Here is a 27,046-nt window from a genome sequence, read left to right as displayed (position 1 = left end):
AATGTTTAAAAGGGGGAAACATGAGTATGGAGATTATCTTGAATATTTGGTCTATAATGGTACATTTTCAATTTTTTCCCCAGTCTTCTGTAAGAAGACAGAGTTGTTCATCATTCAATATTTTTTGTATTCTAAAACATCACAAAAATCCTTTCAGTAATACATGCATATTTCGTTCTTGCCATAGAATTGATATGTTTCACTACTGCAATGTTTTCCAAGCCAGCTTTGAAGATCATGACCCTTTACAAGATCAGTGTAGCATTCAAGCAATAGTCTATCTGCTAGAAGCTATTTCCCGGTCCCTTGTAGCTGGACCGGGCCATGTGGCCATTTCTGGACACTGGGGGTAGGTAGAGGCAGCGAGTGTGAATCAAATACTTGATGAAGCGTACCAAGTATGACTCCAGCTCACCCTCCCTCGCTGCAGCGCCTGAAAAGCTCCAGTTTGTGTGACCACGCTTGCTGAAGTTCAGCTTGTCCTGCCCTTGCTAACCCCAGGTGGCTGTGGCTGTGAGTAGCATTGCTCTTGCAGCAGGAGGCACATCTGCTGCTCTCCTCTGCATCACAGGCTGAGTCTTCAGGTCCAGATTCCCAGAGGCTCTCCTGCTTCATGAGGACCGTGTATTGAGAGTCCAGAATGCAATCTCTTCCCTTTTGTTACACTTATTAAGGCATAATTTACACTCAGTAGAGTCCACCCTTTTTAGTGTATACTTTTATGGATTTTGACAAATTCAGGCAGTCATGTAACCATCAGCAGAGTCCCAGCAGAGTTCCAATCCCCAAATGCTCTGTGAGTTCTGCAGTCCACTACTCTTCCTCCTCAGTCTTTGGTAAACATAGATCTGATGTCTCTCTCTATAGGTCTGATGTTTCCAAATTTTATGCATATGGAAACCATATAGCACCAAGCTACTGGGGTAAAAAATCAAAAATACAACATTTACTCTGGAGTAATTTTAGATTCATAGAAAAGTTGCAACATAATACAAAGTTTCCATATCCCCATGGCTGGCTTCCCTTTTATTAACACCCCATATAACTGTATGACAGTTGTTAAAAATTTTAATAACCTACATTGGCACGCAATACTATTAGCTAAAGTGTCAATTTTGAGAATCACTGGTTTTCCCAATAATGTCATTTTTCTGCTCCAGGTTCCCATGTGGCATTTGGTTGTCTTGGTTCTTACAGTTTCCCTCTATCCAAGGTGGCCTTCTTCAAGATGTGGAAGCTTTTGAAAGGTACAGATCTGGGATTTCGTACAGTGCCTTGGTCTGACTTCGTTTGGTACTGTTCTTATTTTTAAACTGGGTTGTGAACTTTGGGGAGGAATACACAGATGTAAAGCATTCTTCACACAGCATCATCGCAGGGGTGCACGCTCTTGGTTAGCCTCATGTAGCTTGTTCGTGTTGATTGAAAAATAATACCTCTCTATGCTTGTGCCACAGACTTTTCATTTTACTCCTTCAGCAGCTGAAAGACATCTGGGCTGTTTCCAGTTTGGGAGATTATGAATAAAGCTGCTATACATTTACATAGAGGCTTCTGTGTGGATACATATACATATATATTTTTTTCCTCTCCCTCTCTCCAGGGTAAATTCCTAGTTGTGGGATTGGCAGGTTGTACAGCATGCATGTGCTTAACTTTCTGTGAAACTGCCAAACTGTTTCCCCAAATAGCTGTTTCATTTTGCCTTCCCATCAACAATGTTAGAGGGGTCCAACTGCTCTGCATCCTAATTATTTTAATTGGTGTTCTGATTAGTGAGTGATTCACTGTTAAAAAAAACAAAAAACAAAAAACACAAACAAAATAAAAAAAAGAACCTTTTAAAATTGGCGAGTGATATATTGTATCCCTTGGGTCCAGCACAGAACCCTCTTCATTTCTCTTAGCCTCAGCAGAGAATCTTGTCCAGTTAGTGGGAAAGTCAGCAAACACTTGTTTACTAGGCTTTCTTTAAAACTTATATCTATCTATATATAGATAGATATAGATACACACACACACACACACACACACACACATACATGTTGATGTGAGAGGGGCAAGACAGGGTCTCCAGTCGCCAGCTGGCCTTGAGCTCGCCCTGTAGCTGAGGGTGAGCTTGAACTTGACCCTCTGTCTCTCCCCCCTGCTTTGGGACTGTAGGCATGTTCCACCAAGCCCGCTTTACACGTACTCCAGATCGGACTGAAGGCTTCGAGCGCGCTGCACTAGCACTCCCCAATGCTGCCGACGAAGCCACATCTTGAGCTTTTCATTAGATTTTCCAGGCATGGTTGGGGATTTAGCTCAGTGGTAGAGCACTTGCCCAGCCAGCGCAAGGCCCTGGATTCAGTCCTCAGCTCTGAAAAAGAAAAAGAAAAAAAGATTTTCCAGGCGCATCTCCCTTCTGTTCCTTTGATATGTAGGAATGAGTCGATAAACAGTGGGGAAAGAAAATGGAGCTTGGTGAGTCTGCTGGAAGGTCATTGAGAAAGGACAGTTTCCCTCCCTCCCTTTAATAAATAGCATCTCAGGAACTGAGGCAGCCTCAGTGATGCCTGTTTCCACAGTCGTGCGCTGTTGTAAGCTGAGGTCACCATGGAAGGGTCCTAGAACTGAGGTCCTTCCTCTGTAGTAACTCCACTGTTACTTCCTCCGAGAGGACTATGACCTACAGCCAGCAGAGGCTTGACCTGAAGATTTTATCTCTGGCTTCAGAGATAAGCTCTTGTTTATTGCCCTAAACTACTTTCCTAAATCCTTCCTTAGAGGGTATATTTAATAACTGACTTCTGAAAAAAAATAATAAGAAATGTGTGTGGGGGGGTATAAATATTGGTTCTTATAGGAACTTTGCCTGTCTTGGTATTCTTTCCTATAGCTTGTTATCTCTAGCAAACACTTGGATGTAAAAGAAGCCCTGGCTTGGGGTCCAACCACATGTGTCCCAGTCCCAGGATACCACTGACTTTGAGTATTTTAAGGATGGCTCCGTGGTCCCTAGTTTCCTCCTCTGGATAGAAGTGTGTCAGATGCAGGGGGCTTCTGGTCCTGCACAACCCCTTACAGGCACTGGAAGGCAAGGAACCTCCGCAAGTCCCTGGGGCTGCTGGCTTCTCTAACCGACCTGTGGCCGTCCACTTACTCTCCTCCGGGAAGACAAGCGTCTCCTCGAAGTCCTTTCAGTAGAGAAGCCAGGGCAAATCGGTGGTGCCTTCTTCTAGGAAGAGCACCTCACTTTCCCTGGAGGGAGCTTATCAAACACCCCCTTTTCTACCCTTTGATCCCAGTGAATCAAGAGTACATACAGGACCCACACAAGGTACATTCCAAAACTTTGACTAGAGATTCTGGTGGCCATTCCGTCTCTGCTAAGAAATGTCTGACGGGTTGAAGAAATGGAGGGATCAGATGAGAGAGAGAGAGAGAGAGAGAGAGAGAGAGAGAGAGAGAGAGAGAGAGAGAGATTGCAAATATGAACCTTTAGATCCAACTATGTCTGAAGTTTATAGACTTAGTAGTCACCTGAGCAATAAGCCTACTGTCATATATTTAAAATATGAATTTATTTTTTGAAGACAGGACCTCATTTAGTCTAGGCTGGCCTCAAACTGACTACATAGCCAAGGATGATCTTGAACTCATGATCATCCTGCCTCCATCTCCTGAATGCTGGTTTTACAGGTTTGATGTTTAAGTCAGTTTGAGTTGGGATGGGCTTTGGTAATGACTGGGCTCTGAACTTTGTTGTTCTTATCACACATGAACTTCCCTGAAGGTTCCAGAATACTAAGCTCCTTTTGATAAAAAGAAGTTTAAAAGCTCCCTGGAAGGCAAGGTCTGAGGCAGTGTTGGTTGCCCCACACCCATCAAAAAGGAGATGGGTTCTAGTAAACATTGCTCATTTTCTAGAAGCTTCCCAGTGCAGAATTCTTGGCAGCCATGGTCAGTCATTTGGATTTGCCTCCAAGCTGGAATCTATCTTCCAACCAAGCTGAAGAGACCTACCGACAGACATCACTACACACAGAGTGCCAGTCAGAGGGCCGGAAGCTGCCTCCAATCAAAGCAGGAAGCAGAGGATTAACTGTGTCCTTTGTGGGGGACACTAGTTGATCACAAAGCCTGGTGCAGCTCCGATATATTGGCAAAATCAAACAGTGTTAGTATTTAGCCATGAGCCCTTGCCAGAGACTCTGGGCTCTGGGGTTGGGTCTTGGTGCAGCATCTCCTAAAAGCGGAACTCAAGCTGACTCCAGGAGTGGGCAGAAGCCAGGAAGGGCTTGGTAGGTGTCATCTGGTAGGGGCAGGGCCTCACAAAGTACCTTCAGGGCCCTCAGCCCTGGCCCCAAACCAGTTATAGAAATTGGCTAAAGCACAATGGATTTGCCTCTCCTTCACACCCAGGGTTTGCTAGCTTCAAGCAGAACACACTTTTCACAAGCGAAAACTTCCAGCAACCAACCAACCAAAAAAAAAAAAAGTGCTGGCTCTTTCTAAATCAGTGATTTCTAATTCTGAGGCTGATGGGTGCTTTTCTCACTCACCCAGAACTCAAAATCAACTTGACATTTCTAAAATTACAATTGGAGGGGAATGAATCTGTAAAGCGAATCCAGAGCCAGGGCTGGTGTCAGTTGGGAAAAGAAGGCAGGCACAAAGAGAATCATTCCCAGCCCCTCCTTCCAGTGTGAGTTTCTTCTTTATCTGTTCGCTGGGGGAAGGGGAGGGGGGCCAGGGTCATACTGAAACCATCAGAAACAGCAGGAAAACCAAAGGAAGCCTGATGAAGAGGCTTCCTATCTTTGTCTCAAGCTCCAGTGTAACCGTGGCTCAGGCTGGCTGCCGGAGGGGAGATGGACACGGAGAAGCGAGACTGTGGGCGAAGAGGGTAAAGACACATTGCCTTCTTCATGTCAGGAGCAGGTTTAGTGTCGCAGTTAGGGAGGGCGGCTCGAGCTGGGTCTCCGAGGAAGCGCCGCGGCCAGGCGGTGCACAGGCCACCGACAAGGCAACCCAGCAGCAGCTGCCTCTCCTTGAACAGGAGAGGTGGTCGAGGGGCTTTGTGTGAGCAGGATCAAAACACGCCTCTCCAAGGGGATCAAGAGGCTGCCCAAGTGGACTGCAGATGGGAAAGGAGATGGAGTCTTTTTCTTTTCTTTCCTTTTCACAAAGAAAATAGAAAGAAAACTCAGGGAGAAAATGCCGTCATGAGCAACCCTTTCCTTCTCCTGGGGGCGAAGCTTATCCAACTACCATGAGCCTCTTTCCTCTACTCACTGATCAGTTTTAAAATGCAGCCTCCTACTGTTTAAAGTAACCTGTTCAAAACAGAACTCCACCTCCCTTGCCCTCCCACCGCCTGGATGGAGCAGACGGGCCCTCCAGGTTCAGCTCCTCATTGGGACTTCTGGGGTGTTTTATGGCCAAACAAAGGTGGCCCAGGGTGAAACTAGGACCCTTAGTCCTCACTCCACATAGAACAACTTGATCCGGCCATCTTTAATCCCTTGCTCCCAAGGCGACTCTAGGGTGCGGGCTGCATGGAGGCAGATTTTGAATAGGGTCTTGATCTCTAGGGTGGCAGCATCTAATGGCATGCGCCTAAAGCACAGACCTGGCCAGGCTTAGTTGGGCACCATCCTGGCATGGCTAAAGGAGAGAGGCAGAGGTAGGGAGGAGGCAGACTTGCAGGGAGACAGTAGGGCTCAGTCCTTGGTTTATTGAAGGTGCACCTAGAGGCATTCCAGTGATGGAGGTGAGCTCTCAGGAAGCTCTTGAGGACTGGGAAGAGTTGTCGTGGTCTCCCACGTGGCAAACAGGCCCTGAGATGGTGGATTAGGGAGATGGCACCACACCAATGTTTAGAGGAGTATGAGGTGGGGTTCTGATTTTGTTTCTTGGCAACTTCAAAATACATTAATGCAGAGCTGAGAAGTCTGCTAGAGAAGATTCTAGTAATGATGCCCTGACAGCCTGCACATGGGGCAGCAAAGCCAGAAACGAAACCTGAGCTAAGGCCCCACCTGGCTCCCAGACCGTTAGCTTTCCTATCCCAAGAAGCCACCTCTAACAGTCTGTGTCTCCAGCCCTCAGAGCATATTTTAGAGCTGTGGTCAAGCCCTTTGATGAGGTGCTCCTGTGTTTCTGCAGGTGGCCCAGAAAGCCTTCTCTGAGATGGGCAACAGGGCCTGGAAGAAGCCACTGGCCTGGCCTAGCACCGAGAACCTTTCCCCTGGACCATCACTCATCCCACACAGGACCTTAAGTGCATTGCCATAGTGTACGTGAACTTGAGGGAATGTGTGGGACCCTGACACGGCAGGTAACCTGTGACCAGGAGGGTAAGTGCCAACTCTAGGGTTAGTGATACTCTATCAGTATCACTGAGCTGTTCATGTGCCCACACAGAAATCTGTCATTACTGCTGTTTCCTGATCCTACAAAAATCCCGTGCAGCCCATATAACCTGGCTGTCTTATTTGGGGATGGCTTCAGAACTGCCTATGGGGCCCACCTCCCTCCTCTATCCCACCATCCACACTGCCCCTCCTAGCACACAGCAGGGTCTCCTAGCATAGAATCCATGACTTGAACTTGTGTATCAAATGATGTTCTCGGTTTAATGTTTAAGTTTTGCTATTAAAGAAAACGCTGCAAGCAGCTCCTGGAATACACGCTTTTGAGTTCAGCTAGGAAGACCATGAGAGGAGACATTAGAATGTACATATATGTGCAGCACAGAAAAGGCACGGACCAGAAAGAAGCCCAACTCCTCTGCCAGTGTGGTCCACGGCCACAGTCAAGTGTGGTGGGCGTCTCTGTGTGTCTTTGGTTGTCTGGACGGATCTTCACCAGAGCTCAGTGAAAGGTGGTATGCAGAACAGGATGAAGAGATCTTCCTGAAGCCCCTTCTGAGGGCGATGGGACACAAGTAAGCACAAAACACTGTCAGCCTCCCGCTGCCCCCGAGGACACATTGTGTGAGCCCACATTCAGGTGTGTAAGTTAGACTTGGACTGCACCACGGTGTACGGACACAGCAATGCTTCTGATGGGGTGTCTACAAGAGCAAGCAGTGGCCTGCTGACTGCTCCTGCGGCCGCCGCCATCGTCCACTGCACACGGAGAACAGACAAGCCAAGTGACTAAACATCTATACCGATAGAAACAGGGCCTTGACCCTCTCGTTTTATTAAAATGGCACGTAAATATTAAAACAGCATACTGAGCACGTCAGACTTCTGCAAGCCTTGGATGAGGTGCTGTGGAGTGGCCCGAGGGCTCCCTGGTGAAGGTTGCAGACTCATGCATTGAGCAATTCGTGTTCTTTATCGGTTTTCCCAACAGCATCAGGATTTGATAAGGGGTCGAGGTCAGCAAAGAGGCTGAACCAGGCAGTCAGGTCCGAGGCAGCCTTGGCAGGCTCTGGGGAAAGAAGAAGAAACGTGAACAAAACTACCTTCTCAAGGACCACCCCTGCCTTGCTGGGCTCAGGCAGCCCATGACCCTTGGTGTCTAACAGTTAGGAAATTCCATGACCCCTGACTGGCTGACACTCTAAAACTGTGGCCTGAGGGCCCATGAAGGAGGAGCTGTGTTCTCTCTAAGTTAACGAAGCACACCTGTAGTTACACCTCCAGCCACAGCTCTGTGAGCTGCTCAACACCGTCCACGCCGTCTTTTCGCCTCAACCAGGAAACAGCATGGCTATTTCAGAAATCACACTGAATGGCTGAAGAAGCAAGGTGCTTTCCAGTGTCTGCTGGAGGGATCCCTTCAAGTCCCCTGGGTCAGGAGCAATCTGGTGTTTCCCTTTTCCTCCTTCGAAGGCCCAGGCCCAGAGGAGGTCATACCCATGGCCAGCCTCTCTGCCATTCCGGTCATTGCCTTCTCCACCTTTTCCTGGCAGAGGCAAAAGGCCCTTGGGGTGCTTCTCCCTCCCTTTGCAGGCTTGAAATCCCTTCACCCCCTCACTGGAGCCCTTCACTCCACTGCTTTCACCAAAGCACCCGCCCTGACTTCCCGAATACCGGGGTTAGACAGCCGAAGTGTCTTCCAGATGAGGAGAGAATTTCCAAGAGTGTTTCATGCAAGTGATTTATAAACAAGCTGGGACTCTCCCATATAAATCATTCCATGTGAGCATCTACTTCACTGGCTCAGGAGTCTGGGCTCCCCCCACCCCCTCTCCAACAGGTGGAGGTGTCAGAAGTATGAATAAATGTCTCTAATAGGGTGCCCTTCTAGCAGGGAGCAGCTAAGAATGTGCTTGCCATCTGGCTGGAAAGAGTCTCAAGACTGACCTAGAGTGAAGGGACAGAATGGGATCAGAGTCACATAAAAAACCATCTTTGATTCTTTAAAACGACACTGAAGATAGTTAATGAAGCACTTTATACTTTGGGTTCATCTCCTTATTTCTAATCATAATACCCAATAGGTACATTATTCTGTAATGACAGAATCAATGTATGAATTATGTCATCAGATTTGAGATATGACGAGTAGTACACATAGGAACAGCTAGTAATGGCGGGACTAGTAGTCAGAATAGTTCTCTGACTAGGTTGTTACCACAGGTAACCTTAATTGAATTCTATGTGGTTAGCCCTCACAACCCGTGGACTGGAGAGAATCACAACTCATCATGTTGGAGGTCATGTGAGGATAGTGTATGGGGCGAGACTGATCAAGAAGGATTAGTTTATCTCAATTCTTGATAGAGAATATCAAGATATCTTAACGCTATCTCCAGTGAAAATAGGCTACACACTTACTTCCCCTTTCTCCTGACCTCTTGCAAAGGTCTGAGAAGGTCCCCAGAGAGTGATCACAGCCTTGCAGTTAGAAGCTAAGGCAGGTGATTGCACTTGAAGGCAACCCTCAGATCCCCAGGTCTCTGCTAGGAGTAAAACCAGGTGCAAATTATTTGCACAGCACTTAAAAGAACCCCATGGGAACACTCTCTGATGATAATGGGACAGACGTTTCCTCTAATGTCCTATGGTCAAAGGGAGAGGGGGTGAGGACCAAAGGCACAGAGATAGAGCTGGGAATACACATGAGATCTTCTGTCCAGCAGATGCTCACTTCAGGGGCCTGTCCCAAAAGAGAGCAGATCTCACACACTTGAAAGGACCTCTTTTGACAGCTCAGACGGCCCGCCCTTCCCGAGGCACTCTAACTCTATTCCTTATGTGGTGAACAATGGTATTTTTAAAGCCAGCAAACCCACAGTGGTCTTTCCTGCTTTGCTATTTTCAGCTTATCATCTCAAGGATCGCACCGAGATATACCTATTGGATTGCCCCCCCTGCATTAGAGGAGTCCTATGAGGGGAGCGGTGACGGAGGGCAGTAAGCCAGGAAAAAAAGTCAGAAGGTCATTTCTAGGATCATGCCTAACGCCTCATCCCGCAGCCCTGCACTTGAGCTCTAGAGGTGCAGATGCACACTAGTGATGAAATACAGGAAGAGTGAGGGGGCTGCTGGGAAGGAGGACAGCTGGCACGGGAGGGGGAGGACTGCTTTACCTTTCAGTGCAGCGCTGCTGTCATTTGAATTGCTTGTCTGTGGTGCTGGCCATGGAGTATGAGGACTGACATTGCTCTCTGACCAGCCTAATATTCAAAACCAAAGGACATTAGATCTAGCAGGCACCGTCCCACCACCCCACCGGCTGCTGAGCGTACATATGGTTCTAACCCACGGTGGCTGCCAGCAAGGCGGCAGAGGATGATGTGACAAGACCTTTCTCTCCTCTTCCTCAGACTGGGAAAACTTGGGGGGAACAGGAGAAGCACTGGACCATATCCAGTTGAAATGCGTGGGAAATTAAGGAAGACAGTGGACTTTGAAAAGTAACCAAGAAGTTGCTAGTATCAGAGCACTGTTTTGCCTTTTTTTGTTTTATACCCACTTTCTTGTCGAGTATGGCGATTTCATCACCACACCAAAAACATCAGAAAACCAAGAATCATGTTTTCCTGTCACAAATAAGGAAGGCTTAAAATTGAACGAACATAGCAATAGAACTCGTAACCACACATCTCTACCAAGAAAGTAGTGTGCATCTATTTCCTGTACATTGAGAAGTTGAAATAATACTGTTAAATTAATAGCAGTCCATCCCAAATAGATGAGTGGAGAGAGCTCATGTGGGGTTAACTTTATGCCATACCTTACAATGTCATCTGGCTTGTGTAACTCAGCATTATACCCTTGTGCCCTCCTGCAGGATAGAGGCTTTCAGCACTCTTGCTTTAGGGAAGCAAGTCCCATTCCCCACAACATATACATATATATGTATGTATGTATGTATATATATATATATATATTTGAATCTCTGTTTTAGTTCTTTGTGTTCAAAGTCTTATCTCTTGAAAGAGTCATGAAAGTTTTCCTTCTGAACACTCCAAAATACTTAACACAGGGGAGGTAGGTGTTTCCTGATTAAGCCCACATTAAAATGTTGACCTTCAAACGGCATCACTATGAGGATCATTATGCCTAAAACTCTTCCTTTTACTGAGATGGTCTTGCTCACAGTGTTTTGTATTTCTTTGTAAGGAATAATTTAGTCTCCAGCAAAGTCCTCAAGAGAGACTGTGTTTAGATTGCAGAGTTCAGATTGGTCAGGGAACAGTTTCCAGCACGAGAGTATCACTCTTTATATGCTATAAAAATTACATGATGATTGAACACCATTTGTTTATCCTGCTATTCTAATGTCCACACTTTCCAGTGGTCTCAATTATAGAATTATGCTATTTTTATTAGCTTGTTTTTGCCACATTCAGGAGTCATGAACCCTTGAAGCCATGGGTCATGTATTATTCATTTTTGTATCATTTAGGACACGGGCACACAGTGGAGGTTCGGATATGTGATTCTTGAATTAAGAGGAAGTATTTAACCCCCCCCCCCTTAAATGGCAAGACACATACTCTTGGTGTGTTATCATAAGAGACGGCAACGATGTACTTGGCAGTCCAGATGGTCTCATACTCACTAGCTAGGTGTGCTTCATTTCAGACGGGCAGTACACAGACTTAATAATGAAGCCTGACAAGGAATGAGATGGACGGCCTGCGACCCACTGCCTCAGTATAAGACAGTGGGAACCAGAAACGGTTTTGAACGCCATTGCTATTCCTTGAAACGGTACTTAAACACACAGTCAGCATGATTCACATACAATCAGACGCTTCAGGTGTCACAGGAGCCTTCTGGGATGCTGGAATTCCAACTTCGCCATCTGAATTTACGAGAAATCCTTGACCTGTTCTCTTACAGCTAGTGAATTTTATGGCATGTAAATTATACTCCAATAAAACAACTTTAAATGACCAGTATTTGGTGTGATCCAAGAATAACAAAACCTCCCCAGTTCCTAGAAAATTGGCCCTTAACCATTTTCCTTCTAGACCCAAATCACATTAAAAAAAAAAAAAAAAAAAAAAAAAAAAAAAAGTAAATGTGGAAAGTGAAAGTTGTGGGGCAAATGTGTGCCCAACAGCACCAGTTACAGGCAAGGCTGAGAGAGGCAACGCTAACTTGGTAACAGTCCCCCTCTTCTCTTCAGTCCCTTCATGGTCATGACACCCGCCCACCAGCAACCTGTGTCTGGTTCCCTCCAACCCTGCAGCCTGTCTCCTGACACACGTCACCTGTAAGCCAGTTAGAGATGCTTTCCCCACGTCATCGGTGAGCTGGTTAGAGGAGCTAGCTGACTGACTGAAATGGAATCCTTGAGGCCAATGTAAGTTTAGGCAACAGTTGGCTGGTTGGATCAACATGTTTGTTAGGAGGTCAGCGGGACCTGAGCACGGAAATGGGCCCGTTTAGGAAGCAGGGGAGCCGACTTCAGGGCCTCATCTTCCTAGACAACCACAAGAACGTTTGTAGCTTTAGGCTCTTGGATCTCCTTGTGCTCTCTGAGTGAGTTCGCAGAGGTGCCACTTCCTGAGAGAACCTGAATCAAGTCGAGGGGAAAACTGTGGGGAGAGTGCAGGAGTCGACGGCTCCCTCCCCCCCATGTGCCATTTGATAATGGGAACTCAACCAGAAAATGCTTCCTACTTCAAAACCATGCATGGCGTTCTTTCCCAAGCATGGCTATCAAGAATGCTGGAGTAAAGAGGGGTATTCGGCTCATTGTGTTTTTTGTCCTATGAAACTGGGGTATGTTCCTCAAGGCAGCAGGAAGCACTCTACGGCAGAGCTTGCCTCCCTGTATGGAACGTGCGACTTGAAAACTTACAAATGAATCTGTATTATTGTTTCATTTGAAAAGTACCAGAAAAATAAACTGTGTTTTCTCTTTACCTAAAGACTTGTTTTAATTTTGTGTATGACTGTTTCTGTACATGGGTATGTGTGAGTGAGTGTGGATGCCGTGGAGTCCAGAGGCATCAGATCCCCCTGGAACTGGAGTTGCAGGTGGTTTTGAGCTACTTAACGTGGGTGCTGGGAACCAAGCTTAGTCCCTTTGCAAGAACAATACTACTCTTAGTGGCTAAACCATCTTTTCAGCACCCTAAATTGTATTTTCAAGCATACCACGTAAAGGGATGATGATGATGATGATGATACAAGATTTCTTTATAAAGGAAAAAATGTATTTTCTTTCAGGGGATGCTAGGCAAATGCTGGGTGTCACTAAACTCTACCCCCAGCCTACAAACGTCATCCAGCTGAATTCCTCTGTGACTGGGTACTATTGGGTATTGCTCAGCTACAGTCAGAAGCCGCACAAGCAATGCTGAGAATCTACGAGGGGAGGCTTCTTCACAGCAGAGAACACACATGTAAGAGGAAGAAGTTGAAGCCATCTCCTGTGGGAGCCCATTCTGGGGTTCCTCGTGGCTTTACCCAGCAGGTCCGAATAGAGGATGATCAGGACCACGAGCCTGAGTGTAGGTGTCTGAGATGGTCTGCACTTGGCTGTGCTGGGGGAGGAGGTCTTTTGCTCCACCCCTTGGCGTCTCTATAAAAACCCTGGACCAGAGACAGTCCGGGCCCGTTGGAATAGGTTCCAGGCCCTCTCGAGGCTATCCTTTATTTTCTATCTGTTTATCTCTGCAAGATTGTCCGCTATAAATCCTTCTATCTAATATTTCCTGTTGCTCGCACTCAAGAAAACTCTGGGAAGCTGTGGGGGTGGTGGGTAAACGCCCCACAATCTCCTCTTTGGGAGCTGAGATGGTGTGATAGTGTTCCACAGCAGTTTTAAAGACACACATGCATCCTGACTCCGCCTCCCCATGGTATGCATAATTAACAGCCAGTACACAGAGTCACACTCGTGACTTCACATCCATCTAGCAGCTTGAATATGGGTATGGGGGAGATAAAATGGCACCGATGTGATACCAGCTATTGAACAAATCTCTAAGGCAATTTCAGCCTCCTTTATACAGCTCTGAAATTATTAAGGGGAAGGATGCTATGAGGGTGATTATGGATGGAACAACAACCAGATTTCAAATGTCTTGGCTTCTGTCAGGAAAAACTGCTATTGAGAGAGAACTTAGTGTTGCTAATATCCCAGTATTTGCCATCAACTGCTCCCTAGTCAGTGAGAGTTGGCAGAGGCATTTTAAACACATAGGTGTGGCCAGAAAGATGTCTCCCTACCTCAAGAGAAATTCCTTTAAGAGAGGGGTAGTGAAGAGCAGAGACAGGAGCGAGCTCCAAGCTGAGGAACAGACAAGCTCTTCCAGCTCTGGGCTCCTTTGATATGTCAACGTGCTACCCATTTGCAGAAACCCACAGAAAAACTCGCTAGAGCAGCCCTGTTCCCTCGCATACACATGGGGAAATACCAGCCAGCCAGAACTAACACTGCCCAGCAAGAGGAGCAAGCAGAGCCAAAGCACATGGGCCAGAGAACACTTTGCTGTGAACGCCCCTCGCCACTTAAAGCAAAAGGCCCAGGCGGTGTTGCTACCTCAGCCTGGGGGCCTCAGGGGTGGGGGATCGGCTATGAAGGACAAAATCGGAAAAGCCCAGCAATGGTGGCCGTAAGTCCCTCAGGTACACTCCACAACCTGCAAGGTGTTTGTAAGGCTCCTGTCTCACTGGACTGCAGCACCAATGAACTGGGATCTTGTGGGGAAAACTGAGTAATAGCAAAGCTAGAGAGCAGACTCTCAGTGGAGCTATGCTGAATTCACATTTTTGTATACCTCAGCATGTGTGAGGAGTAATTGCTAAAGTGTTATCTAAAGGAGTTCACAGCTTAGGCTTGTCACCTTTTGACCCAGCATCCTGTCACTTGCCAGGTGCTCTCTCTCTCATTGCTTGCCACCCACCCATGCACCCATCCATCCTTCTAGCAAGCATCTTTTAAACATCCACTGAATTCTAGGCATTGAGCTATGATCTGAAAATATGGTGAGTAGCACAATTGTGGATCCTGTTTCTATGACAACCTGAGGGAGAGACAAATGAAATCAGTTTTCCCATAAGGTGAGGTAAGAGGGTGATTTAAGTACAGGGTGTAATGGGAGTGTGGAGCAGCAGGAGCTAATGCAGATTGCTGGGGTGTGGATGAACTGAGACTGAGGCTTGGGGGAAGTCAGCCAAGTATAGCACTATGCATGTGTAGGTGTGGATGGCATGCTCTGAGGAGAATGTGTGCCAAGGCCCCGTTGGTGGAAAGATCTGGGTGCACTAAAGCTCAGTACGACCGGAGTCCAGTGGATGAAGAGAAAATATATTTCACAGTATGGTGGTGCATGTCTGGAATCCCAGCACTGAGAGGCTGAGGCACAAGGATTACTAAAAGTTTGAGGGTAGCCTTGGCTACCTAATGAGTTGCAGGACAGTTTGGTCCATATCTCAGCACTACCATCTATAAAAGTTGTCATTGAGTCATGCTAAGTAAAGGTGTGGGAGTTGTGGGCAGCCATGAAACTGGGGCTAGGTTCTAAAGGATCTTGTAAACCAAGTTGAGAATTTCGCCCTCACTACAGTGGTGGAAAGTGCAAGAACTTGGCAAGGCACATGACCTTCTGAGGCTCCTGGATTTCCTTATCTACAGAGTGGGTGGAGGAGTTGCTCTTGAAGGATCCTTTTATACAGCACCAGAGGCGTTTGGATCCTGCAGCTCTCCAGGTTCTGCCTTGTTGTTGCTCAGCAGGCCCAGAAAGTTCGGCTGCCCCGATGGAGTTAACAATCCCACTGTCCCAAGCAGAGTGCCCACGCTGTGTTCATGCCATAAATACACCCGGCTCTCTTTCCCTTGACATTTTTTCCATCGAGTACTGGAAATGTTAGTTACCTGGCACCAGGCTAACCCAGGAGGGGAAAGAGATGAGCTCAGCCTGAGGTTTATTTTCGATAACCCAAACCTAAAGCCCACCCAGATGGTAATAGCATCTGAGAACTTGGCAAAAATGAAGACTACCCTGCAGGAACACAAGGCTCTGTGATTCTGTGACTCCAAGGAGAGGTTCAGCTCTGCTTCGCAGAATCCAAAGCTGAAAGATCTGCTGGAGCATTTATCTTGAGCAGCTGGTAATCTTTCCTGTATTGGAGTCTACTTTTAAATTCAATTTTTAACGTTGAAAAGGCTTCCAAACCTTCCTTTAGTGTCTGCTTGGTCAGCACTCTCTGGCTGGCTTGCCTACTCATATTTAGAAGCCCCAGGAAGGCATAATTTTCTCATCACTTCATGGGTACAGGAAGTCCTAGCCACATGTGATGGTTAATTTTTGTCAACTTAATACAAAATAGTCACCTAGGAAGAGGGACCCTTAGCTGAGAAATTGCCACCATGAGAGTGACCTGTGGGCATGCTTATGGGAATATTTTCTTGATTAATGGTTGAAGAGGGGGCCTAGCCCACTGTGGGTGGTGCCACTCTGGGGCAGATGGGTCTGGGTTTTATAAGAGAGCAGGCTGACTTGGTCTACTGTATGACTCCTAACTGTGGGAGCAGGGGCTGTCCCTAACGCTTTGGCTGGCTCTTGGGAACCTATTTACTCCTCACACTGGATTTCCTGGCCCAGCCTTAATACAAGGGGAGGTGCGTAGTCTTACGGCAATTTGATATGCCATGCTTTGTTGATGCCCAGGGGAGGTCTGCTCCTTTCTACACAGAAACAGAGGAGGACTGGATTGAGCTGGAGAGACAGAATGGGAGGAGAAGGGAGGGGGAAATGGAGTTGGATGTAAAAGAAATAAATTAGCTAAAAGAAAGACAGGAAGAAAGGAGGGAGGGAGGAAAGGAGGGAGGGAGGGAAGGGAGTAGGCCAGCAGTGTACACCCGGGAGATCAAGCCAGTATTCCTCATGGCTCTGCTTCTAGGTTCCTGTTTGAGTTCCTGCCATGGCTTTCCTTAATAATTACCTGTGGAGCGCAAGTGTAAAAGAAAATAAACCCTTTCGTCCACAGGATGCTTTTCATTCTGGTCTCTATCAGAGCAACGGAAAACAAGCTAGGCTACCTCCTCTCAAGCCAATAACTCCAGACACCCCAAAATCTCAGCTAAAATGGATTCTTCAAAATTCTAAAACGACTTGATCAGACATGTGATTTTTGTTGTGGGCGCCCACAGCTTGGACTAGACAAGAGGGGAGCACACTGGCTTCCTTCCTTTGTAGTCACCCAGAGTGCTGGGGGACAGAATGAGGAGGCCAGAGGAAGGCAGACCGAAACCGTTCTAGGAGATGGAAGATTCAAGAGAAGGGAGAGCAGAAGGAAGAGGGGGAAGAAAAGAGGAAGGAGAAAAATGAAGACTGAAAGTATGGAGATTGCTAATGACTGGAGGCTTCCAGAGCCCTCCACCTCTGCCCTCTGACCTCCTGACCCTGCAGATGCCTCAGTCCTTTCAGGGAGCCAGGGCAAGCACGGGTGTGTTCACACATTATCCCTAGAGACTTCTCTGACGACCCCTTTTCAAATATTCTATTCTGGACCATCATTCCGTTTTTGTTGGACAAGGACCCTGTCTCTCTGCAACTCCATTTATCCTGTCGTCTACCCTGGTGTCCCAGTGTCCCGATTCCTGTGTGAAACCAGGGAACTCACAGCGGGGCTGATCACTGTAAGCCCTGCTCAAGTGGCAGCAGATGCCTGAAGGGCCTAGACAGCTACCTATGCTATCAGACATTGACTGAGAGGTCACAACGGTCCCGGTGGCAGGCAAGGGCTGCTTAGACAGCCTGCGGCCCAGGTTCAGGTTCAACGTCTGCCTGTCTTTACCGAAAAGAGTGACCTTGGGCCAACAAACTGCTTCCTTCCTTGGTTTTCTAGTCTCTAAAGTGTCGACGGTGATAGCCCTCGCCTGGGAAGCAGCAGGTTAAATGGGTGCTGACATGGGTAAAGAGGGGGCATGGTGCTTGGCATCCAGCACGTGCTGTCTTGAGCACAGGCTGGCATCATCTTCCTGTCTATGGCAGGAGGAGTCACAGGATTACTTGACTTTACAGCTTGGCCTCTCAGAGATGGGAGCCAACCCACAGATAAGATGCTGCTGGGATAAGAAGCCTAGACCAACATCCCACTTACTTAAATATGGGATGATAACCCAGGGAGCTGCAGAGAGAGTTGCCGCTGCTACAGTATGAGGAGGAAGAGGGCAGCTACAAAATAAAGTTGGACTCCACTCTCTCCTACACAGTGCCACCCAGCCAATATGACAGCATGCCCCACCTCCCCATGTTTGGTTTAATTCCTTAATTACCTCATCGGTTACTGAACTTAGGTTTTGACACGATCTGATTAACCAAAGGAATCCATCTTAATACAATGTGGCCAGGGTTTAATAGTCATCATTAAACTATCATTTACATACAACTACTCATACATAGTAGATGGCTTAGATGGCTTTTCTATTCAACCATAGATGCGGTGAAAAAAAAATTTAGGCTAACATTCATCCTTTCTTATTTTGGGGATGAGAGGAAGCCTGACAGAAGCCTTCAGAGTGCAACCTTGGCAAGCCCACTGCAAGCTGCCTTCCTGTGTCTATACCACACGCATCTGGAAAGTTCCCTGAACCAGGGCAGCACTGGGTAGCATGAAAGCTGCTCCCATTGAGATTCTGGAGCTGTGGTGGTCAATGAATGGGCTGTTGTTTTTGTTTTTGAACCATGTAGACACTTTTTTTCCCCTTGATATTTTGAATCCTCTAGGTATTCTGTTGGTACCCATACACAAAGTAAAGGAAATTCCATAGTCACCGAGTAACTTTTACATTAGTCTTGCTAGAAAGCCCATAGGAAGAGAGGAGACTATAACAACCAAAAGGATGCCATTAAATAACAAAGCAGAGCATACTGCTTGATGGCTAAAGATGCTGTGGTGGTTTTCAACATGGCTACTGGAAGGAGGCTGGAGATTTGCCCAGCGTGCACATTGCCCTGTGCAGTCTAGCTTCTGTTGGCATCTGTGGTCCAGCCTACAATGCTGTCTGTCCTTCACAGCCTTGGAGCACCCCTCCCCTTCTTCATACCGCTCACTCTCGCCAAAGCAACTCCAAGGAAGGTTCTTCCTGCAGACCTTGTCATGCTGTGCATGTTCTTAGCTTATGGGGTCAACCAAGGGTATCTGCCCAGGCGTCCCCATGGCTAATTCTCATCCCTTCAAGCCTTGTTTGGCTCTCATCTTCCCAGCAAGACCCTGTTTAGCTCCCCTGCCATCCCACAATACCGACTCTCCTTAGCTCTGTCTTCCCCTGACTGCCACTGATCTCTCTCTAACCTACTGTGCTGATTTTCCCATTGTCTATCATTCCCTGTCTCTGCCCCGTTGGAAAGCGAGTTCCAGGAAGGCAGAGAGCCTTGCCTGTTGTGTTCACAGGTGCATTTCCACAAAGCGGGGCTGGAAAGATGCTTATTAGTGAGGGAGCACCTTGCTAGGGCATTAGGGTAGCAACCTCAAATGAGACTGTGTGCCTGGGAAACGAATGGGCTCCCTTTGCGGAACCTCTCTCCCTTCCCAGGTCATACCGTGGGAACACTTGCCTCCTCTCAGCCGAAGGGAGTGCAAAGCCCACAGTTACCCCCGTCACAGTTCTTGGGTTCTGTCTGACCAGAGCTCTTCACACATTGTCCAGGAAGAGGCTTTGGAACCTTGCTTTCTCACTCTGGCAGTAACTGTGAGCCACCACTGCTCCCTGTCACAGCAGGGCACCCGGGTCTCCAAAGCTGGGGGCCTTGTAGGGATCATTCTGCAGCAGGCTGGAGGCATGGCAGAATCTCAGAGGTGGGTGGGCTGAAGATCTGGCCTCTGCAGTCTCCCATGCCCGTCAGGTCCTCTCCTACAAGAGGGTTAGGATAAACCCTGACAGACTTGTTCACTGGGCTTCCCCCAGTGAAGGGGAGGGTGAAACCAGAGGTGGAAATATACACTTTTAGCATCCTCTCTATGCCTGCAGCCTCCAACTCCGTGCCTGCTAATGCGTGAGACAGCTGCAAAACAGGATTCACAGAGAAAATCAAAGGGAAAAGGTAGTTCATAAAAAAGGGAGGACTTCTTTTTCTGTCTTGCCCACCAGCTCCCATATGAATGATCTCATTTCCCGAGACCTACGGCTGTAATAGCCCATAATTACTTAATCATTCTCACTCTCCCATTTGTTCTCCACTTTAAGTGCCAGATAAACACGTTGTTTATTAAGGAGATAGCTTAAGTTCATAGAAAAACCAAAAGAATTTGAACATCTCTTAATAGGAGTAATTCCTATCTTCATGATTTACATAACATGAGAGGAAGAAAAAATTCACACTAGAGGAAAATGGTTTCCTTCCTTCTCAAGACCACTTTAGAAACTCAAGACTTCACCACTGAGCTTTGTTTTTGCACTTTGAATCACTGGGGGGGGGGCGGGGGGGACACACCATCAATGCTCAACCAGCATGTGGCCTGATGCTGAGCCCTGGTGCATTGAACTCTTCTGAGTGAAGAGCACTTTTGGTCAGGGTGGAAATTGTCTGTTCCGAGGCTGCCATGGGGGTTGACTTTGTATGCAGTAGTCAGAACAGGAACTGCTGAATTGGGGCATACATGAGGTAGGAACGGGTCAAGGTGTAAAGAGAGGAAGAATGAGTATAATATAAAGGAGGAGACAAAGTTCCAGGTCCAATGAAGTGTCGCTTTGCACCTGAAAAGGGACATGTTTACAGTATAGGCAGCACATCTCATGAGTATATGGGAGGTGCGGGTCCGGGCAGTCAGGGGTGGCCGGGCCACAGGGTTTCAACTGCAGAGGCAAGATCCTCTCACGCAGGCCACAAAACTGGCTTAAATCCAATCGAGAGAGTAAGACTGAGGACCTCCCCCAACTTTCCTAAGAAAGTACTGACAGAGGGAGAAAATTATGAGAGACAATTGATCTTGAGCCTGACACTACATCTTGAAAGTTGGGGTGTGATTTGGAGATTTCAGCTAAAAAGTCACTTGATGTAAAAAAAAAAAATTATAAAAACATACCATCACTAATATTAAAACAAAAAGATACTAGTTATAAAGTAAAAATACAGAAAGCATACTCAGACAAAACCACAAAGAACAAATAAACTTTTATATTAAAGGGAGAAAAAGGAATGGACAAGCAAAACAACAGAAGGTCCTAGTCACTGTGCTACCTACCTTGGAGAGAGGCCTGTAGATCTTTCATGTTTTGGTCTAAAAGCTGCGAAGGAAGGAATCCAGAGCCTGCCTGGGGCTTGGGGTCTGGCTCTCCCTGGGCCCCCACGGGGGCTGCCTCCTTCAGCCGGTCATCTCCAAAGACAGCAGCCCACTCTCTGCTGAACTCTCCTTCGTCCAGGCAGGAAGCACTGAAAATCTCATTCAACAGCACGAGGTCATCCTTGTCCCCACATTCGGGATCTGGGGTCTCTGCCATGGGACCCAGGCAGGCTGGGGAGGCAAAAGAGCACAGAGCACATGACTTCCGAGGGCTTGAGCTTCAGGAGCAGCTGTCATGGGGGCTAGCCTGGGACAAACTGAATGATGGTTAGATTTAAGAAAAGGTAACCAGAATAGAAATGTATCCCATGACATGCTTTATTAACAGATTTCAGAAATAAATTTTAAATTCTATGTTTCCTTGTCCCCTTTCTTCCAAAGCAAATCCAGTTTTTGAGCATTATTAGAAATTCACTGAAATATTTTACACACACACACACACACACACACACAGAGAGAGAGAGAGAGAGAGAGAGAGAGAGAGAGAGAGAGAGAGAGAGAGAGAGAGAGAGAGAGAGAGAGAGTGAGTGAGTCTAGGGTTTGGGTTTTTCCTTAACATAAAAGCAGATCTGACAAAACATTCCCCAGGTCTGAAATGAAGCCAGGACTGAAAGCTGCTGGTGATCTTAGTTCCTTGTTTGTCAGGCTTCCCAAATCTTCCCACACAAGCCCTCAATCCACGCTGTCTGGGCTGGAGTAGCAAGCAAACCGTGTGGCAGCCTGTCTTGCCACCCAAGCCGGGGAGAAAGCTCACCACGCCCTGACACGGGGGAGCATGTCAGGAGCTGCATCAACACCCAAGACAGATGTCTTGCAAGAACAGCTACAAGAGGCAAAGTAAAGGTGGCCCTGGCTTGCTTAAGAGTAGCAGTCAGAGAACGACAGGGTAGGAGGCGTTAAGTCCAGGTCAGATGCAGGGGTTTCACTTCGTGGGCCTCAGACATACGCACTGACAGGTGGCAGTGAGCTCTAGTCCCGAGGGGAGGGTAGGTCCAAACCATCTTCAGCAGACCTTCATCCTCTGCGGCTCCTAAGAGTCATCCCTGAGGTTACAGTAGGCCAGAACGGCAGCATGGAATGTCAGGGAAGTGGGAACACTACATTCAAGTCATCAGCCCAAATGACTGTAAAGAGAGAATCATTCTCATACATGAACACTGACCAAACGCTGAACATTATTTACAAGGAGAATGGGATCCTGACTCTCATACAACCATGGAAAGCTCTGTCGTTGAGTTTTTCTACCTATTTTAAGAACAGAGGACTGGGGGATGTATTAAGTGTTGCTTTGTTTGAGGAATCTAATTGCCACTTGCAAACTGAAAACATTTTTATTATAAGCCACGAAGCAAAGAAAAACATCATGGTTCCTATGTTTTTCTGAGCAACACTGAAATTCTGATGATTTTGATAAATAAGATTATCAGGTTTTCCTCAAATATATTCACATATATGGTGAGTAGTAGTTAATGTTACTGTTGTTTTAAATAAATCTCTCTGTGTTCTTTTGTTGGATCTATTTTCACCCACATGTTACACAAAGATGTAGAGATTTGGGAGATTTTGTTGTTGTTATGAACTCAGCAGACTGGCTATAAATCAGGGAGGGGAAAATCTAGTAACTGATATCACTGTGGTTTTAAAATAGTGGCAAAACATCACTTTAATCAGACAAGTGCCTAATTTAAGCATTTTTATTGTTTATGTTATCGAAGACATTTCCAGCCAGACATAGCCTGTAGGCATACGAGGTGGAAAAGAGAATGACTTGGTTCCCTGAAGAGGCTTCCCTCCCTGCAGGGCAGGAGCTGCCAGGCCGAGCAGGTAGGGAACCAGGCAGAGGCTGTGCTACAGGCTGCTCGCCTGCATGCAGACATACAGGAAGAAGCTGAGGAACAGCACCCGCCATGTATCAGGTGTGGCCCTCAACACAGGTGTTGACTTATGAATTTTCTCTTTCAGTCTCTCCCAGACTCTCCTATTAACCTGTGGTTACTTTTCAAATCTCTGTACTTCCCAGTTTCTGGTGACACTGGAGTACCCAAACCATTTCTCCTGGTTCCTTTCTGGCCTGGTGGCAACCGTATGATTATTGAACCAAACCCATGTAAGTGACGACATCTATTCCATCGGACCTTAAGTGGATCTTTGAGCAATGCCTGTTGCTTTGACAGTCATTTCAGCCTGACCTATTCAAAAGCCAGGCTTGGGGAGGTGTCACTGTGGGGGTTGGGATGGCTACCCCACAAAGATCACAGTGGACACAGAAAAACAGATCATAAACGTAGAGTCCTCTACACATAAGCTGGTTATAAGACTTCTACTTCATGTTTAGTGTTTAGGCTTCATGCTTTGGTGTTGAGTAGCTGTTAGTGGCTTCTGCTAACTAGCATCTCTTCCCTTTCCTTCAGTTTTTCTTTTTCTTGAGAAGCACTTTCCCTCTGGGATCCTGGTGAGATGCCCTTAGGAGACCTCATCAACCGCCACTCCAGATGTGTGTGTGTGCCTGGGCAGGTTGAAGCTCCTCCATCTCTCAGGACACATTGACTGACTCAGGTGATGACATGTGCTGGAGGCTTCCCTGAAACTGCTGTATGGAAAGGGGATGGAGAAAGACCCATCTTTCTTTGGGATTCTCGGGTCCAAAGATGTAAATCTGAGGCTGTTAGTGAAAATAAAGCCAACATACAGAGGAAAACTACCTGAAGAGCCAGAAAAGGAATTTTGACAGCATTCAGCCAGCCCCTGGGTCTTGCTTGAGCCAATATACTGATGAACACCCTCAGTTACATGGCCAAGTACATTTTAAGCAAAATTCTAAACCTAACCAATTTCAACATAGGCTTCCATCCTTATAACCAAATGAATTTGTACCTGTCAAACTCAAGCATATTAGTCACAGAACTGAGAAAATATTCTCTGAGTCAGTTATGAATTCAGGTGTTGCATCTCCTGAAGTCTACCATTGAGTGTGGTCTATTATTTAGTATTCTACTTATTTATTTAGTTTTAAAACTTATTAAAAAGTTGCAAAGAAAAACATCATCCCATCCTGGCTATTTAGCAGTTAAAGCAGGCTGCACAGTGAACTGTGCTCTTGTAAGAGAACTTATTATGTAGCTAAAAGCAAGGAAAACTGGTACTAACTTGAACCATAAAACACAGAAACCTCCCGATTATTACACTGATAATTAAGATGCCTGAAATTACTATGCATAACATGTAAGAGAAACTTAATTACAAGTCCAAATGGACAGGTTTAGGTCCGTAACCAGACAAGTCACGACTTGAGAAGTTAAGCTTGTCAGCTGGCCCTGGAGAATTGAGCTCCTGTTATCTTCTTTGAAAACAGTGCCACTCGACCAGAGACAAAGAAAACATGTGGAGATGCCACCATGTCTTGGAAGAAGCCTGGTCAGAATGTCCACCCACACAGACCAACAAAGACGGCTACTGAGTTGTAGGCTACAACTTCCTTTGGCTCAGAGTCTCCAAATGTCTGCCTCCAATCCAAGTTCTCCAACTCCTGACCACAAATTCTTATCTTATCCTTTGTGGTGTGCATACCGACCGGTGAGGCGGCTGTAGCTCCAGGAGACGGCCTCCTACCCTGCACCTCTGCCTCCACCAACTTTGAGATCATTCCTTGTTCAAAACCTTGCCAATGCCCCTCCTGCCAGCTTTAGTGTAAAGTAGTAGCTCCCCCAATGGTGGCATACAGGATCCCTACACACTCGGTCAGTGCTGAAGTGGTATCAGGCCACCTAACCATGCTGCCTCCTGGGAAGCCTATAATTTAGCCAAGGTGCCCCGTTTCGTACTGCTTTCCTGCCTGGGAATTTGCTGTTTTCTCTCAATGAGAAGAGCCGCTATTTATTTATTTACCAAAGAGATCTTAGAAACTGGTTCCTTGAACTCATTTTCCAGATGAGGAAAAATAGACCCAGGTTAGATTATCTGACCAAGGTCAAGTGATTTGTTAGTTACAGACAATCTGGCCTAGGAGCCTTGACTCACAAGTCAGTATTTTCTCTCTGTGCAAGAGAACTGCCTGTCCTTCAGAGCAGAGGTAGGTTTTTTGTTTTTTTGTTTTTTGTTTTTTCTACATGCTGACAGAGAACTGACTGGGATCTCGCACACAAACTAATATAAGAAGGTTTTTGTGAAGATGTGAGGCTTTCTATGGCCAGAGTGTTCTTCCAGGTACCATGCAGACAGGCAGAATGGCCAAATCAAAAATATTCCATATGCCTGCCTTGATCAACTTTCAGAAATAAGAAGCCTGGGGCTGGGGAAGCATTCCCTAGAAGAACTGGTCCTGAACCGGTGAGTTCTAGCTTGTAAAAGCTCCAACTAGAGGAAACTCAAGTTTAGACAGAGCGTGGAAAGCTGGTGACAGCTACTTCAGATAGTGCTTTTGAAATCACACCTAGTTTCATGACCTCAGCATGAATTAGAAGCCCAGAAAATGGAAATAACTGTACAGAGAATGAGAACACAGGACAACAAATAGAGAAATGTCACTCCATCTACCTTCATCTGTGTGAAACAGGAAGACTAGCTTCTCTGGGTTTCTCCCTGGTCCCCACGCCCCACATAATGACTAATTTTCAAGACCACAGGCCTGCAGTGCCGCTGAAACCCCAAATACCATCGCTCCCCTCCTATCGCCCAGAGGATGGCGGGGGAAGACGGCAGAAAAGCACCTGACAGAATGTCTAAACAGACAAAAACAGTTCTTCAGGCTCTGCTAACAGAATGTTCTTGTTTGGAATTCAAGAATGCTGCTTTGAAAAACTCCCTTCAAGTTTAAAAATAATAATAAAGAAAAGTCCCCACTGGCAGGGGCCAGGGTTGGGGGTGGGGGTGGGATAAGGATCTATATGTGCTTTCTGAACAAACAAAAGAATAATTCAAGAATGCCAGCCCCGAGTAGGCATACACAAAAATACTTGACTGCTAAGATCCTGCCCCTCCACTTGAATATTAGAGTTTAGCAACTAACCTCTCTCACAACAGGGCTGGACCAAGTCTTTAAGAATCTCCATAGAAATAATGCCATGTATAGCACACTACTACACAATTGCGAACATTTATTTTATTATGTATTTGGTTTTATTAAGCAGAGTTTCATGTGGCCTGTATGGACCTCAAACTTGTTATACAGCCGAAGGTGGCTTTGAACTCCTGAACTTTAATCCTCCACCTCTCAAGTATTGGGATTACAGGTTTGCTGACACACTCCTGCTTTCAGTATTTTATTTTAAAGGTGTATTACTGTTGGGCTGGGGGTGTGTGTGGCCCAGTGGTAGAGCGATTGTCTAACGTGTAAAGGATGAGTTCTTCCCATCACTGTAAAGAAAAAGTATATGATTATTTCATGGGGTGACCCAGGTCACCAGCATGTTCCGGAATACTGATAGGAAGGGAGGAGGAGGAGTGTTTATGAGAGAAGATCAGGAATTTAGCACTTGCTCATTGTATGTCCTCAGGCAGAGCAATCAGCTCTCGCCTATGACTATAAGGATGACTGCAGGTAGCAGCTTGGTGACTCAGGAGAAGCTGGGCACCATTGGATAACACATGATTGCTATGGGCTAAAGGTTCTCACCTAGACCTCAGCTAGCTGCTGAACGGACTGTCGTCACTCTACCTGGCCAGATATAGAAACACAGCAGTGACAGAGGAAGACGACAAACCTGTTTTTGTAATGAGGACACTAGTTTTGTTTTGTTTTTTTGATTGGCCTAGACCTTGTGCTTTAGGTAAAAGCTTAGTGATAAGATTTAGGGAAGTTTAACTCATCAAATTTTCATCTGCTTTATACTGCATCTTTTTTGTTCAGCAGTATGTTATCTGGGGGGAGGGGGGTCCACCTTGAAGAACACAAAGATTTCTACATGCTATAATTCATGAATGAAGGCCACATGTCGTGTGTGGTATATGGTGACTTCAGATCCACTTTCAAGAATGTCAGAATGTCACTAATTTTTTACTAAAATATTTTTATGCTGTGTGGTCAAGAATTGATTTTCTATTACTTCATCATTTAGTAGAAGAAAGCAGAGCTAGAGCTAGAGCTCCCAAGTCTTATAAAATTCGCTGTCCTTGGACTAAGTGCTTTTTATTTCTTCACATCTAATGTGCTGCATACTATAATCAGCACTGTACTTCAGACCTTGGGCCTGGGGGTGGTTCTAAAGGACATGCATTTTGAAGTGAACAGAGCAGCAGGCATCCGTCCTTTCCTTCGGTCGCCACAAGTCCTCCGTGCATTGAGAGCATCTTTACACTTGTGGTTGTGGTTTCAGAGCCGATACCACCCAGAGGGAAGAAAACACAGA

General features: G+C 46.4%; 1 protein-coding gene across 8 annotated transcripts in view; it reads right to left on the bottom strand.

Annotated features, from left to right (window-relative positions):
• Positions 1 to 7,157: 7,157 nt before the first annotated feature.
• Positions 7,158 to 27,046, bottom strand: part of Ica1 (islet cell autoantigen 1) — a 143,278-nt gene continuing 123,389 nt past the window's right edge. For 5 of the 8 annotated variants that reach the window (XM_037203514.1, XM_037203515.1, XM_037203513.1 and 2 more), the window contains exons 13-15: positions 20,604 to 20,873; positions 9,536 to 9,622; positions 7,158 to 7,428 (exon numbers count right to left, since the gene is read on the bottom strand). In XM_037203514.1, coding sequence (XP_037059409.1) covers positions 7,307 to 7,428; positions 9,536 to 9,622; positions 20,604 to 20,873 — 479 coding nt within the window. In that variant the 3' untranslated portion in view covers positions 7,158 to 7,306. The remainder of the gene's footprint in view (positions 7,429 to 9,535; positions 9,623 to 20,603; positions 20,874 to 27,046) is intronic. The other 3 variants (XM_028869860.2, XM_037203516.1, XM_028869859.2) reach the window with 1 other exon arrangement.

Source organism: Peromyscus leucopus, chromosome 3, assembly GCF_004664715.2.
Source record: "Peromyscus leucopus breed LL Stock chromosome 3, UCI_PerLeu_2.1, whole genome shotgun sequence".
NCBI classification, from domain to species: Eukaryota; Metazoa; Chordata; class Mammalia; order Rodentia; family Cricetidae; genus Peromyscus; species Peromyscus leucopus.
Note: the sequence above shows the minus strand (reverse complement) of the source record. Positions and strands in the feature narration are given on the sequence as shown.